The following is a 16,458-nucleotide window of genomic DNA, read 5'->3' as shown; positions in this document are numbered from 1 at the left end:
GGATGCCAACAATATGCAAAGATGCTTCAAAGTTTGGGGCTATTTCCACAACAGATGTGAGGATTGAGGTGAGTTTTTTTTTTCCCAGAACGATAAAGGGTTTGAGAATGAGTAGGGACAGAATTTCATTTTCCCCAATAATTTAGAATGAACTGAATTAGCAGCGCAGTAGCAAGTCAGGACAGTGTGTGACTTCGAGGGATACACGTGTTCCCCTGCGTCTGCTGTCCATATGATGATTGTAGAAGTCACCAAGTTTGGGAGGTGCTGTCTCACAAGCAAGTGGAGGTAGTCAGAGCTTTAACAAGGTGCTATTAACTTACAAAGCAGATCAGGAGAGATGTCTTTAGACTGAAATCCGTTGCGGGACAGATCGTTCTGCCATTGGGAATATTTGAGGCAGAGAGTATTGCATATTCTAAAGAAACAGTGGCTAGACATTTGAAGGAGAGCATGCAGGATTGTGGGGAGGGAACAGAGCACTGGTTTAGATTGTTATGACAAAGAACTCTAAGACCCCTCAACTGCAAAACCCATCGGTCATATCATCGTGACACTTAATAACAACAGCAAAAAAAAGTTCTAAAGACTTCAAATCTGATAGACACATCTTCAGTCCAAATCAGATATGATCCCACTGTTGTATAGGTTATGAGGAAGGTTACAATGATGATTAGATAGGACTAAAATGTTTCTTTGTAACCAAAAGAGAAAGTTTAACAACTAAGGTCATTTATACACTTAATGGTAAGGTCCTAGGGAGTGTTGCTGAACAAAGAGACCTTGGAGTTCAGGTTCATAGCTCCTTGAAAGTGGAGCCGCAGATAGATAGGTTAGTGAAGAAGGTGTTTGGTATGCTTGCAGTTATTGGTCGGTGCATTGAGTACAGGAGTTGGGAGGCCATGTTGCGGCTGTACAGAACATTGGTTTAGCCACTTTTGCAAAACTGTGTGCAATTCTGGTCTCCCTCCTATAGGAAAGATGTTGTGAAACTTAAAAAGGTTCAGAAAAGACTTACAAGGATGTTGCTAGGGTTGGGGGGTTTGAGCTATAGGGAGAGGCTGGTTTCCCTGTAGCGTCGGAGGCTGTGGGGTGACCTTAAAGACATTTATAAAATCATGAGGGGCATGGATAGGGTAAATAGACAAGGTCTTTTTGCAAGGGTAGGAGAGTCCAGAACTAGAGGGCATAGATTTAGGGTGAGACGGGAAAGATATAAAAGGGACCTAAGGGGTAACTTTTTCACACAGAGGGTGGTGCGTGAATGGAATGAGCTGCCAGAGGAAGTGGTGGAGGCTGGTACAATTGCAACATTTAAAAGGCATCTGGATAGGTACATGAATAGGAAGGGTTGAGAGGGATATGGGCCAAGTGTTGGCAAATGGGACTGGATCAATTTAGGATATCTTGGATGAGTTGGACCGAAAGATCTGTTTCTGTGCTGCGCATCTCTCTGACTCTATGACACTTGTCAAGTATCTTTGCCAATGAGCAAGCAGAGGCACAGGACATGTTTTTGTTATAATTCAGAGTAAGACATTTGACATCCTGTTGATTTCAAGGAACCGTTTCACACAGGGGAATTAAAGGCCTTACTATTCACCAGACTTCAGCCATTAACCTCTTGTCTGAAGCAATGTTCCTCCCTGCTGCTTTGTAGTTCCAGAAGGTAAGCATCTTCCAGCTGGCTTCCAACATCATGAGTATACAACAGGAGAAGGATGGGACCTTATGGTGCAGTGGTAGTGTCCCTGTCTCTGAGTCAGGACACCTGCATTCTTGTCCAGAATTGGGAAATAAACATCTCTGAACAGATTGACTCGAAATTATCTCCAGCGAGTGAGGAAGGGAAACCGTAATTTCTTCCTGCCTGCTTTTAATCAACAGATACCGGTATCTGACACAGAAATTAGACAATCCCGTGGTACTATCGCTGGACGGTTAATCCAGAGAATCAGGTAATGTTCTGGGGACCCAGGTTTGATTCCCCACCACAGCAGATAGTGGAGTTTGAATTCAACAAAAAATATATCTAATGATGGCCATGAGTCCATTGATGATTGTTGAAAAAAACCCTTCTGGCTCACTAATGCCCTTTGGGGAACGAATCTGCCATCCTTACCTGGTCTGGCCTACACATGACTCCAGACGCACAGCAATGTGGTTGACTCTTAAGTGCCCTCTGGGCAATTAGGGATGGGCAATAAATGCTGAGCCTAGCCAGCAATGCCCTCATCGTCAGGGGAAATGTCAAGTAATAGTGTAAGGGAATGGGTCTGGGTGGGATATTCGTCGTAGGGTCAGTGTGGACTTGTTGGGCCAAATGGCCTGTTTCCACACTGTAGGGCTTCTATAATCTATGATCCTCTGAATGAATGACAAAAATAAAAATTGCCCAATCAGCAAATTTCCATCCCTGATGCCAATTAGCTTCTAAATGATTGGGCAAGCAGCAGAATTATAGATAGTGCATTACAGGGGGCATCTGTCATTATAAAGTACTGGATTGGTCAATGATTTGCACCATTGGAGAGCTGTTGGGACTGCAGTTGCAATGATAACACAAGAGGGCTTGACGTTCATCAAGACCAGCCTTGTACAAAAGTGAAACAGCTGCACTCCTGCTCAATAGTCAGTCATACTGTCGTTAATGGGGAGGAGAAGGGATGACCAGTTCCATACACTCCACACCTCCTTAATGCCAAAAGTGAGATTCTGTCCCAAAAATCACTCAACGAGAGAGTGAAGAAATATCCAATGGTCCGTATTGAGATGAGCGACTTTGATATTGAATGCTGTCCTCTTCCACATCCCAGCTTTGCTTTTCAGGCACCAGCTTCCTTGGGGTCCCTTCTCTAATCCTTACCACCCCTCTCTCATCATCCAATTCTTCACATCCACCTCTTTGCATCTGTTGTCCTCAAGCACTTTCCAAACCCACCACCGCTTCCAGCTAGAAGGACAAGGGGCAGCAGATACATGGGAACACCACCACCTTCAAGTTCCCCTCCACTCCCCATCCTGGCTTGGAAGTATATCGCCATTCCTTCAGGGGTGCTGGGTCAAAATCCTGGAATTCCCTCCCTAAGGGCATTGAGGGTCAACCCACAGCAGGTGGACTGCAGCAGTTCAAGATGGCAGCTCATTCCCACCTTCTCAAGGGGGAGACTAGAAATGGGTAATAAATGCTGGGCCCAGCCAGTGATGTCCATGTCCCACAAATGAGTGAAAGAAAAGGGTCTGTCTCAAATATTGTTCCACATTGGGCCTGCCAAGGGCTGTCACAACCTTACCAGAAACGTACGAGTTTCTTCTGCTTTCAATTGTCTGAAAGACAGGACAGTTTTGTTTGCAATCCTCAAGTTTATTGTATCTTCTCCAAGTTGATTGAGCCTTGTGTTCTTGAAGCACTCGTTCAACAGACCTGCTTCAAAAAGGCGAGATGACTCACCGAGTGATCAACAGGAACAGTCTTTCTGATCCCATTAATCCTCAATATTCCCTCCTCATGACAAGTCTTGGCACTCCCTCACAGTCATGGGATCTCTTTATTGTACAATCCACACTGTTGTCGCTTGTCACCCAGACATCATTTAAGTGCCAATGTACCTTTCTGTAACATATCTGCCACATCAGGTACTCACACTCACAGCCCGCGCTTCACCATGTCATGGCTACAAAGTTAAAAAGATGGTTTGTGTTATTCTTTGAAGAGAACTCTCATTCACTCTCAATCCCGTTTTCGGGCGGGAAAAGACTGACAGAGTCGGAATGCAGTGCAGGTACTTGTGCGAGTGGTGGGCCTTAAGTCTCTCAGAAAGGTCTCACAGCCATTTACTTGGAAGCCAGCATCATACTGTAGACACAATACCGTCTGAGATCATTTATTAACTGCTATGCTCCCTCATTTTTTTTCTTAAACTTCCGTACAAGTGGGACAGCAGTGTTAGCAAAAACCAATTGACACCTTGGTTGGAACTGCGTACCCGCTGTGCTCAATAATTAGAACAGTTTAAGAAGAGAATAATCTATGCTTTCTCTGCAATGTCCCGCTTGTGAGCTATTTAGCAGCAGCAGTGGAACTGTGCTGACTGTAATACAGGGTACTGTGTCAAACACAACAATATATCAAATGCAAATTAGATGCTACCCAAGATCTATAGCAATTTACTCAGGAAGTAATAGTGAACCTTAAAGCGATATATGGAAAATCTCTATGGAGTTTATGTGCTGTTCCGGAATGCACTGCCTAAGAGTGGGTGGAGTGCATTTCCTGGGGGTCCAACTTCAAATCCCACCAGACCCCCTGGAAATTTTAAGTTGGGTTAATAAAATCTGAGGCAAGTCTCAGAGGCAGTGGCAAAGCCCATCTGCTTCATTACTGCTCCTTCGGGAAGGGAAATCTGCCACCCTTACCCGATCTGGCCCACATGTGACTGCAGACCCACAGCGATGTGGGGTCGACTCTTAACCGTCCCCTGAAAAGGCTTTCTAAGACCAATTAAGACCGTGCAGAAACTGCTGGTCTTACCCACATGGCGCCCACATCCCGTGAGAGAATCAAGGGGAAAAACCATTCTCCTGCAGAGGCCCAGCACGGATATGGCTGGCTAGCCAGAAGTGGTTAGACGGCGATTAAACCAACAACCTCAAGACTGCAGTCACACCTAGTTGTCTGTCTAATTCTATGAATCATCGGTATAAATACTTCAAGCACCTTCGAGCATCATGTGGTTTACAGTTCGCAAGAGTGCGATTTTGCTCCTGTATCATTGTACGTGCAAACAACACAGGTCCAATTTCAACTGTGATTCGATGGGTTTTGACTGTGTTAAAATCATACCCGTTAACGTTTCAGATGTCTGCCTAGTCGAGTCCAAATGAGCAGGTTATTTCCATCTTCCGTTCTGCTTAAAGAAACAGCTGGATTTGCAGATGTCTCACCAAGTTTTAAAACTCAAGAATAGCACTGTGCGAGGAGAGTGGTAGTCAGGAGATTCCTGAAGGGATCCTTGCTGTAAGTGGACAGCACTGAAGGACATGAACAGATTGTATTCCTGTAGACTCTGGAAAAGTGCTGAACCACATGGAGTTCTTGGCTTAATTGGAGACTCAGAAGGTTTTGGTTTAAGTGAAATCCACTCTACTGCAATGTCAATAGAAGTGCCTCATTAATGGAAAGGGCAATTAGAGATGAGACCCAATGAATGCAGACCTTACTGCGTCCAAAGACGCTTGTGTGCTGTCTCCCTGTTATACACTGTGAACATGTTGGACCCCTGTATTTCTTGTAAATATTTCTTGACAAAATGTGCCATTTTTCAGCAATATTTATCATTGGAAAGTTTCGGTTGTTGCAAGAGATGGTTAGATGTTCATTCCCAGTATCCACTGGGTGGGGGGGGGGGGGCAGGAATGCTGAGGGAATTGAGAGTTCAATATTCAAGTGGAAAAGGCGTAACCTAACAAATGTGAAATATACCTCAATTATTACTGAGATGTAAATAAGAATGCCGGGGGCAGGATAGACCTGGAGGTTGCTCTGAAATTCATTAAAACCACGGCATACAAGCAACGCACGAGATTCTTAGGGGACTTGACGAGGTAGATGCAGAGAGGTTGTTTTCCCTTGTGGGACAGTGGAGGACCAAAGGGCGCCATCTCAGAATAAGGAATGGCACAGTTCAGACAGAGATGGGGAGGTGTTTCTGCTCTCGAAGATGAGTATATCCAGTAAATCTGCAGAGAGTAAATCCTCAATACATTGAAGGCTGAGGTAGATTTTTAATCAGTTATTACCCATAATCTTGGGCGATGGGCTGAATGGTCTGCTCCTGAGTCTTACGGTGGCTCAGTGGTTAGCACTGCTGCCTCACAGCGTCAGGGACCCGGGTTCAATTCCAGCCTCGGGCAACTGTCTGTGTGGAGTTTGCACATTCTCCCCACGTCTGCGTGGGTTTCCTCCTATAGTCCAAAGATGTGCAGGTTAGGTGAATTAGCCAGGCTAAATTGCCCATAGCGCTAAGTGCGTTAGTCAGGGGTAAAGGATTGAGTCTGGTTGGGTTACTCTCCTGCGGGGCGGTGTGGACTGGTTGGGCCCAAGGGCCTGTCTCCATACTGTACGGAATCTAATCTAAGCTTACTCACCACAAAGTTGGAGTGTTGGATGCAGCTTTGGGCTGTGCACACTGAGAGGGGACAGAGAGAGACTAACAGGCTCTTTGTTCCCTGGTATCAGCAAATTCTATGACATTTTCATTCAGTATTTCATCCATCCAGAGGAAATTAAGTGGAGATTTGATGGGGTAGGGGAGGAGAGTTAAAATTATGAAGGGGTGCAACAGGGTTGATCGAAAGACAAGAATATAACAGAAGAAGCAGTGGGTTCATGTGGAGCACGGGTAGTGTCCGTAGCCCTGGACCAGGATGATCAGATTTGAGACCCAATTGATCTCGAGGTGTTTAATAGGAGGTCTGAGCACATGCATGAGAAGGCACCTATAGTGTAAGAAACGGGATTTAGGAGATTACCATTGAAACTTTTGCACCTGGTCCACCTCTCAATCTTTGTCCACAATCCCAGTTTCCTGCCCGCATCCCCCCTCCCCACCCCATATCCTTCAATTCCCATATCCGTCGAATGCCAAAGATCTGCCTCTGCCTCAAATCCATTCGACAATGGAACATGCACCTTCCTGTTGGCAGAGAATTCCACACAGGTTTCAGTTCAAAATGATGGCGCCTTCATCCCGAGATTGTCTCCCCGTGTTTTAGATTCCCCGCACAATTTCCCGCTTCCAAATCCTGCTTCGAGAAGGTCACCCCTCGTTCTTTCAAATTCCGGAGCGGTGTCAGCCCAGTTCACTCAGTCTGGCATTTATCGCACTAACCCTTCAGCCCCTTCAGTCCACTTACTGGACCTTTGCCATAATGCATCCAGTAGTTATATCCTTCCCGAAAGCTGAAGACTGGGAAGCACAGTGGCTCAGTGGTTAGTGCTACTGCCTCGCAAAGCCAGGCACCCGGGTTCAATTCCAGGTGACTCCCAGGTGACCAAAGGTGTGCAAGTTAGGTGAAATGGCCAGGGAGGTGCAGGCTCGGTGGTTTAGCAATGGGCGATGCAGGTGGTGGGATGCCCTTTGAGGACTGGTCATAGCGATGTACAGCACAGAAACAGACTCTGCGGTCCTTGCCGACCAGATGTCCCAACCCCACCTGCCAGCATCCGGCCCATATCCCTCCAAACTCTTCCTATTCATATACCCATCCAAATGCTTTTTAAATGGTGCAGTTGTACCAGCCTCCACCACTTCCTCTGGCAGCTCATTCCACACACGTACCACCCTCTGCATGAAAAAGTTGCCCCTTAGGTCTCTTTTATATCTTTCCCCTCTCACCCTAAACCTATGCCCTCTAGTTCTGGACTCCCCCAAACCAGGGAAAAGACTTTGTCTATTTATCCTATCCGTGCCCCTCATGATTTTATAAACCTCTATAAGGTCAGGATGGGCTGAATGGCCTGCTACCACACTGGAGAGACCCTACGCGATCATGGCTGATTTGTGGCCTAACTCCCTCCGCTAAAACCCACACCTGCTACGGTCTTACAGACCAAATCCAAAACCGGAACGATGTTTGCATAGCACTTTTCAGAGCCACCGGATTTCACAAAATGTTGCAATGCTTTTGAAGCTTAGTCACTGCTACACTGTGCGTAAGCCAACAGCCAATTTATGCAAAGCAAGCTCGCACATAGAGCAAGTTGTGAATTTTTTTTAGCTAGTTTCTGTGATGCTGTTTGGGGTGGGGAGGGCAAATATTGATCCAATTGGGAACACGTGGAGTTGGGAATCAGAGCAGTCAGAAAGTTGCAAGCCCATCAGTGGGAACTCTTAGCCAACTGGAATCTCCAGTATAGCCCCACCTCAGGTGCTGCTATACAAATGCTGGGGTTGTCAGTGTGAAAGAACTGGCTGAAAGATGGAAGCAAGGACAGTCCCTGACTTGTGCACAGGTTCCGTTCCGAGGAAGGGTCACCGGACCCTGAAACGTTAACTCTGACCTCTCTCCTCAGTTGCTGCCAGACCTGCTGAGCTCTTCCAACAATTTCTGTTTTCATTTCCGTCCTGGGGTCTTCTCGCGAGTCGGAACACAATGGCGGACAATATAAAGGAACCGCTCATTACACACAGAAAGTGTTCGTGTGGCTGTTTTTTAGCATTACCCCCCTGTGTCTGTCGTGTTTGTAATTACAATTGTTTGTGAGTCATACTGTTTCCTCAGTGTTTACAGCGAAAGGGTTTAAAGGTGGAGAAGGCTACAAATTGCAGATTAAACTGAGGCAGATTAGCTTTTGACTCCCATTGCTACCATGATGGGCAATGGGTTACTCGGAGTTTTTGATTCACCACCAGTAAGGAAAGCTTTACCGGGTATGAGATTTGGAGTGGAGAACTGCATGAAACTTTTTTTTAAACAAATGCAGAAGGTTAGGAGTTACGAACTCCGGAATAAGGGACTAAAGGGGCGATTGTGTTAATAATTAAAGTGATTGAAGGAGATGCATATATAGAAAGTGGTGATGTAACGATGATGCCAGTGGATTAATAACCCTAGGCTAGTGTTCTGGGCGCGTAGGTTCACATTGTGAAATTTGAACTGAATAAAATGTGGATTTAAATCCCAGCCTCATTATGGCCACGTAATCATTGTCATCAAACCCGCTGTGGGTTTTTCAGCATAGGTCCCCAGGCAGCTTTAGTTGGTATTATAACTGAAGAGTACCAACCCAGTCAGCTCAGTGTATACTGATGGTGCATTGTCATGTAGCAATAGTCTTCCCATCTAGGGTCATCAAGAAATCTGTGGGGCCCCAGATTACAAGCGCCTGATTTACAGGTGTGTAATTTTAAAGATCTGATTAGATTTCCTTCAGCGTGGAAACAGGCCCTTTGGCCCAGCAAGCCCACTCCGACCCTCTGAAGAGAAACCCACCCAGAACCATTTCCCTCTGACTAATGCAGTTAACACTAAGGCCAATTCACCTGGCCTGCAAACCTCTGGACTGTAGGAGGAAACCCACGCAGACACAGGGAGAATGTGCAAACTCCACACAGACAGTTGGCTGGAATTGAGCTTCGGACCCTCATACCATGAGGCAGCAGTGCTAACCACTGAGCCACCTTGCCGGCCCGATATATGGACATTTCCTGTACTTACAAACGGCTGCTTTAAATTGTCCTGCATTATGTCCCAAATTGCATATTAATTGACTTAAGGGTGGACTCAGCAATGAAACCTGTTCTCAACCTGGGGACGACCTGTGTTCTGAAATACAGAAAACGCATCAGGCAGCAAAGCACGTACTCTGTCCAGCTACAAATAGAAGACCGATTAGATTAGATTCCCTACAGTGTGGAAACAGGCCCTTCGGCCCTACAGGTCCACACCAACCCTCCGAAGAGTAATGCACCCTGACCCATTCCCCCACCCTATATGCATAGAGTCATAGAGGTGTACAGCACGGAAACAGACCCTTCGGTCCAACCTGTCCATGCCGACCAGATATCCCAACCCAATCTAGTCCCACCTGCCACCACTCGGCCCTATCCCTCCAAACCCTTCCTATTCATATACCCATCCAAATGTCTCTTAAATGTTGCAATCATACCAGCCTCCATCACTCAGCTCAGTCCATGTATGTATCACCCTCTGTGTGAAAAAGTTGCCCCTTAGGTCTCTTTTATATCTTTCCCCTTTGACCCTAAACCTATGCCCTCTCGTTCTGGACTCCCCAACCTAACACTTTAGCATGGCCAATACACCTGGCCGGCACATCTTTGAATTGTGGGAGGAAACCGGAGCATCCAGGGGAAAGCCACGCAGACACGGGGAGAATGTACAAACTCCACACAGTCACCCGACTGGAATCGAATCGGGTCCCTGGTGCTGTGAGGCAGCAGTGCTAACTACTGAGCCGCCGAGCCTTCCCAAAAGGATTCCTGCCTTGTAAGAGGGGCCAAAGAGATTCAGCTCTCCGTGATGATAAATAAAAGCAGAAAGTGCTGGAGAAACTCAACCAGTCCAGCAGCATCTGTTGAGAGAGAAAGAGCAAGATAATACTGAGTCCGATATGACTCTCCGGATTTGAAGGAGACCGGAAAGTGCCTTGTTGATAAAGGAGGAAGAGGAATGATTGGAACAAATGGTGAGATTGTGAGGAGAAAAAGGCAAAAGGAGTGTTAATGGTAATCAAGGAGGGAAACAGATGCAGAATAGGTGTTAATGACACCTAGTAATAGCTGAAAATAGGTCAGCTCTTGCTGAGAGTAAAACCAAGCAAGCATAACGCTGGGGAAGGAAAGTGGTGTGATCCAAATGGAAGATAGTTTTGATGGTTGTTGCTGAACAACATCACATTCATTGCCATTCTGTGTTAATGCTGTGGAGCCATGAGTTCATGTCCTACCACGGCAGATGGTGGCATTTAAATTCATGTAGGAGACTAGAAAGGGAAGCTAGCCTCAGTGATGGTGACCATGGCAACCACCATCAATTATTGCAAATTCCCATCTGGGGCTCACTGATGTCCTTTAAGGAAGGTAGCAGCCATCCTTCCCCGGTCTGGCCCCAGCTCCACAACAGTGTGGTTCCCCCTTAACCAGCCTCTGAAGAGGCAATTAGGGATAAGTAACAAATGCCAGCCTTGCCAAGAAAATTCGCAGCCCGTACGAGAGTAAAAGGGCTTAAAGGAGGGTGAACAGCAAAGGTGGAGGGTACCCGCCAAATAGATGGGCCAAATGGCCTGTTCGTTTAATCATTTCTGGACGTCCAGAATATATATAATCAAGAAGGTTGGCTCAGCATCGCCTCCTGCTGGGTGACTAGCGATTTACAATAAACTAAGGGGAGGCGATGGCCCAGCTGTATTATTGCTAGATGATTAATCCAGGGAACCATTTCAGGGCAGCACAGGTTCAAGTCTAGTCATCGCAGATGCGGAATTATGAATTAAATAAGACAGGGATGACTGTGAAACCATTGTCAGTTTTCAGACATCTGTTGCACTAATGGCCATTAGGGAAGAAACATGTCTGACCTACATGTCATAGCAATGCAGCTGACTCTAACTGCCCTCTGGGCAATTAGGGATGGGCAATCAACGCTGGCCTAGCCAGTGATGTCTATTCCCCCAATTAAATACAATATGGCGGACAGCTTCCTTTCTTGGCGAAAGTAAGAACCACAGCAGATGCTGATCATTTTCAGGACATAACAGCCACCCAAAGGGAAGCAATGTCAAGTGTTTGGCAATGGTGGTAGAGCGCTCGCCTCTGAATCCAGAAACCTCAAGGCCCACCCCCCACTTCCTCAGGCACCAAAACTTCGGCAGAAACCCCAGTGCACACCAGCAGGAGGTGCTGCATTGCTGGCGGAGTGAGATGAATGAGACCGCTGCTCCAACACCACAGAGTCATAGAGATGTACAGCATGGAAACAGACCCTTCGGTCCAACCCGTCCATGCCGACCAGATATCCCAACCCAATCTAGCCCCATCTCTGCCAGCTTTGCCACTTTTAATGAAGGAGAGCAGAAAATCTCTTTTCTGTCCCAAGTACTATTCACGGAGCAGCACCTCCACCACCCCACCCACCTCCCCCCCCGCATCCCCCACACGGTCTCACGCAACCACACATGCACACGCACACACACACGTGCACACACACACGCATGCGCGCACACACACGCACATATGCACGCACACACACACACGCACATATGCATGCACACACACATGCGCGCACACACACGCATGCACGCACACACACGCACATATGCACGCACACACACACACGCACATATGCATGCACACACACATGCGCGCACACACACGCATGCACGCACACACACGCACATATGCACGCACACACACACACGCACATATGCACGCACGCACACACACAAAAAGAGGTGAACTGGTTATTTATCCCAATTGTAGCTTGTGTGACAACTAGCAGTTGCAATTTTCCTGTTAAACATTAGTGCTGCCATCTTAAATCAGGTTGGTTGGCTGTGACGTATTCTTTGGAATACCCTGAAGATGTGAAAGGTACTACATGAATGCAATTCCTTCCTTTCCTACCTGCTCAAGGTTCAGACCCAGGATCAGACGCAGTTCCTGTTTCCCTCTCCCAGCTCGAAATCTGACTAAGTTAACCAGAACACATGAACTTACAGCGGTCGTACTGGAGAGCTGACACTTGAAACTTGCTCGGGTTCATCCCCAGAGACAGCGAGAACGCTCGGTTTCTGGGAGGATTTGATCCGGCTTCCACATCTTTGCTGCTGTTTGTATCCACAGCTCTGTGTACACTGCCCTGCAATTTGTGAAACATCACCACAGGAGCGTCAATAAAAGAACAAAAATAGCACCACTGAATCCATCACACACACACACACACACCCCCACCCCCCATCATTACTCAAAGGTTAGTTTGCAAAAATTCCATGTTTCTGAAATGTTACATCACCGATCGATTCTCTCCCATCAGTAAAGGCAACTCCTGCACAGAGCCACAGAACTGTAAGAGACCGTTCAGCCCACTGTGCCTGCACTAGCTCTTCAAATGAGCGTCGTTATCTCTCCGGCCAGTCTCCGGCCTTTTTCCCCAAACCTTTGCAGATTATTTCTATCAAATCCAAGTGGCCAACTGAACCTGTCTCATTGTGTTTCCAGACAGTGCATTCCGTATTCTAACTCCTTGCTAAATTTTTTTTCCTTTTGTCAGCCTTTTTGCACATCACCCTAAATCTGTACCCTCTGGCCTCAGCTCCTTTTACGAATGGGAACATTTTTCCTGGATAGAAATTCTCCTGTCTATTCTATCCAGCTAGCTCATGAGTTTGAAAATCTTGATCAAATTTCCTCTCAGCTTCGATCTCTCGAAGGAAAGCCCGAAGTGAATACACAGAGAGACACTCATAGTTAAGCACAAATGATTAGCTACATTTTAGTTACACAAGCGTCAGGGAAGGTGATGGTTTAGTGGTGCCGTTGTTGGACAGTTAATCCAGGGAACCTGGGTTCAAATCCAGCAATAGCAGATATTGGAAGAAAAGTTCCATAATTACCTGGAATTATGAGTCTAATGATGACCATCAATCCAGTGTTGGGGAAAAGCCCATCTGGCTCACTAATGTCATTTAGGGAGGGGAAACTGACATCTTTAACTGGTCTGTCCTACATGTGACTCCAGACCCTCAGCAATGGGGTTGACTCGTAACTGCCCTCTGGACAATAAATGCTGACCCTCATCCCATGAATGAATTAAAACAAAGAACATTCCTAATTTCTTCAATCTACATGTTGTTCTGCTATAGCCTGCGTTTCAATGTGAATTCTTTGTGACGCGATTGATGAATAGGGGATGGTGTTTCTAAAGCGCGAGCTTTTAGAAGGTACATTGGCTATAGCGTGATCATATCACGAACACGTGAAGCGTTATTTGTATCACGCGATTCCTGGATGGCGGGGTTGTGCCGGAACACTACTATCACCCTACAGAAGAAATGACTGTAGCTTCATCACTGAAGTTCCTCATTCATGGAACCATTCTTGTAATTCTCTCCAATGCATCCACATCCTGCCTGTAATGTGGCACCTACAACTGCAGCTATACTCTAGCTTAGCCAGTGAAGTGTACTTCAGAGGTAAATGGGAACAGAAACATTCCCAACACCGTATCCTCACCATGAAAGGGAATGTATTGTTGTGGTGAATGAGCTGTTGGCTTTGTGGCAATGAGCAATAATGAAAGAGCAAAAATTCCCAGAGCTCTCACCGCGTGATGGTCATGTGATAGTGTATCGTTACATTGAAAGAACCAAATGCGTTCTGTCAGGTCTGACCAAAATGACTGGAGGAAGATACATGCACTTAAATATATATATCTAATTTATTGGTTTAATCGACTTAATTCTCCTATAACGCAAGTTTTGTCAACGCGATTTGGCTATAACGCGATTGGTGAATCGGGGAACGAGTTTTTTTAATATGCAGCAGAGCGTAACGTTGGTGATAACTCTCAGCCCTGTCTTAATACTGTACTGTAACTCAGCAACCCCTTCAAGTGTTGAAGTTTTTGCATTATTTCATTAAAATATGTAATTTATTTAGATTGTACTATCATTTGTGGGGAGGCTAACTACTATTTTTGTTTTGATTTTTACTGATATTTTTGGTGGTTTACCCCAAACCCTGTTAGGTCCCGTTATTTCTATAACACGAGAATGCGATTATGGCTTTATAGCAGAACAGACTAATGAGCAAGTCTATTCACTTAAACTACTTTATTCCGAAATACACTAATGAGTCTCACCACCTTGCCATCCCACCAGAGGTTTTGGATGGCAGGCAGTTTAAGTTCTGGTCTCATGGGGCAGCACGGTGACTCAGTGGTTGGCACTGCAGCCTCCTAGCACAAGGGTCCCAAGCCTCAGGTGACTGACTGTGTGGTGTTTGCACGTTCTCCCCGTGTCTGTGTGGGTTTCCTCCGGGTGCTCCGGTTTCCTCCCGCAGTCCAAAGATGTGTAGGTCAGGTGAATTGGCCACGCTAAATTAGCCATAGTATTAGGTGCATTAGTCAGTGTGAAATGGGTCTGGGTGGGTTACTCTTCGGAGGGTTAGTGTGGACTTGTTGGGCCGAAGGGCCTGTTTCCGCACTGTTGGGAATCTAATCATCTATTCTGGTTATATGCTGCATCATCATTTCAGAGTACTTTCTGTATTTTTCTAGCGATTCCATTGTGGAGGGTTATGGGCTAAATGCTGGCAAATGGGAATAGATTAATTTTGGATATCTGGTCGACATGGACGATTCAGACCAAAGGATCTGTTTCCGTGCTGTACAGCTCAATGACTCTGTCCAGAAAAGCTTACTTGCTTCACTCACACCCTTTGGGGAGGGGGGTTAGCCATCCTTTCCCTTCCTGGAGATTACTGGCAGCTGTGGTCACCATAGTCTTACAGGGGAGAGTCCCAGACAATTAAAACAATGGTTTACAACCATGGGACTGTGTATCTCAGTACTCCTCTGTGTTATGTCCTGGAGATGGGGGCTGCCTTGAGAAAAGAATTTGTGATGTTGTTTGTACTTTGCCCTCTAATCTTCACCCTCCAATCAGTCTTCTACTTCCTGTGGGATCTGAACTCTTTCACCCTTCTGTTTCTTTACAGGCCAGAGCTTAGGATACGGTTTTGTAAACTACGTGGACCCCAACGATGCTGACAAAGCCATTAACACCTTAAACGGACTCAAGCTGCAAACTAAAACTATTAAGGTAGGCACAGCACTTACTCATCCTTTGTCTAAGGCTTGCTTCCTGTGGCTTATATATCACGAGGGCAAAAGCCCTAGAAGTTATCCCAGTTGGTATGGAGACTAAACTCACAATCTTGGCTCATTCTGTGCACCTCACACCGCCACCCCCCCGAACCCCGGTCTATCACACTGAGTTAAGCAACCTGCACTATTGAATTATAAATGTGGTGCTTTTCGGTGGGGGGAGCTAAAACCATGCAACATGCTTTTCTGAAGTGGTCAGTCTGTAAGTCCGACCAAAGCACTGAAGACGGAGGGGGTAAGGGAGGGAGCGTGTGTGGGTCAGTTGGGCTCGATACAGCGTGGCACCCAATGAGGTGCAGCTCCTGAGCAGAGGTTACTGACCTCCCCATGCTCAAGCCTGGCTGTGGAAACTGAGTGTGCTTTGTCCCTTTGTATACCCCACCAGGCTCACTAAAGTCGAAACAAATGAAACTGAAGGATATATTGATGGGGTCACAGTGAAATAGGGGAGGTGGGAGGAGAATGGCGTGGAGTGTAGCCATCAGCGCGGGCTTGGCTGGGCACCTTTCTGGATTTCGGTTTTGATTTTGGCGCGAGGGATAACCCTGCCCTTTTCCTTTAAAGGAAGATGGCAGTTATGTTTGCTCTCTGACCATCCCAGCTCCTGTACGTGCCTAATCACGAAAGAACTCCGGCTCCATTTTGTTTTGCCATGGCTCTTGCACAGCACGGGGATGTCCCTCCAAGGCTAGCATTTGGTTCCCCATCCTCGATTCCCCTTAAAACAGAAAGGGTTAAAAAATCACACAACGCCAGGTTACAGCCCAACAGGTTTATTTGGAAGCACTAGCTTTCGGAGCGCTGCTCCTTCATCAGTTGGCTGTGGAGCAGGATCAGAAGACACAGAGTTTATAGCAAAAGGTCTTTGGCTGCAGGTTTGGAGTCATATGTAGGCCAGATCAGTTGAGACCGTGGATTTCTCTTCCCAAAACCAAAACAGTGAAGGAGACGGGTTTGGACAGCGACTAGATTCCCTACAGTATGGAAACAGGACCTTCAACCCAACTAGTCCATACCGACCCTGAAAACAGTAACTCACCCAGACCCATTCCC

At 46.5% G+C, this 16,458-nt stretch overlaps 1 protein-coding gene across 4 annotated transcripts in view; it reads left to right on the top strand.

Moving 5' to 3' along the window:
- Positions 1 to 16,458, top strand: part of elavl3 (ELAV like neuron-specific RNA binding protein 3) — a 158,409-nt gene that overhangs the window by 87,797 nt on the left and 54,154 nt on the right. For all 4 annotated transcript variants that reach the window (XR_006312326.1, XM_043694866.1, XM_043694867.1 and 1 more), the window contains exon 3: positions 15,237 to 15,340. Coding sequence is in view for 3 of the 4 variants with exons in the window: in XM_043694866.1 (XP_043550801.1) it covers positions 15,237 to 15,340 (104 nt within the window). In the remaining variant the exon portion in view is untranslated. The remainder of the gene's footprint in view (positions 1 to 15,236; positions 15,341 to 16,458) is intronic.

The sequence above is a fragment of the Chiloscyllium plagiosum genome, chromosome 8 (genome assembly GCF_004010195.1).
Source record: "Chiloscyllium plagiosum isolate BGI_BamShark_2017 chromosome 8, ASM401019v2, whole genome shotgun sequence".
Lineage (NCBI taxonomy): Eukaryota > Metazoa > Chordata > Chondrichthyes > Orectolobiformes > Hemiscylliidae > Chiloscyllium > Chiloscyllium plagiosum.
Note: the sequence above shows the minus strand (reverse complement) of the source record. Positions and strands in the feature narration are given on the sequence as shown.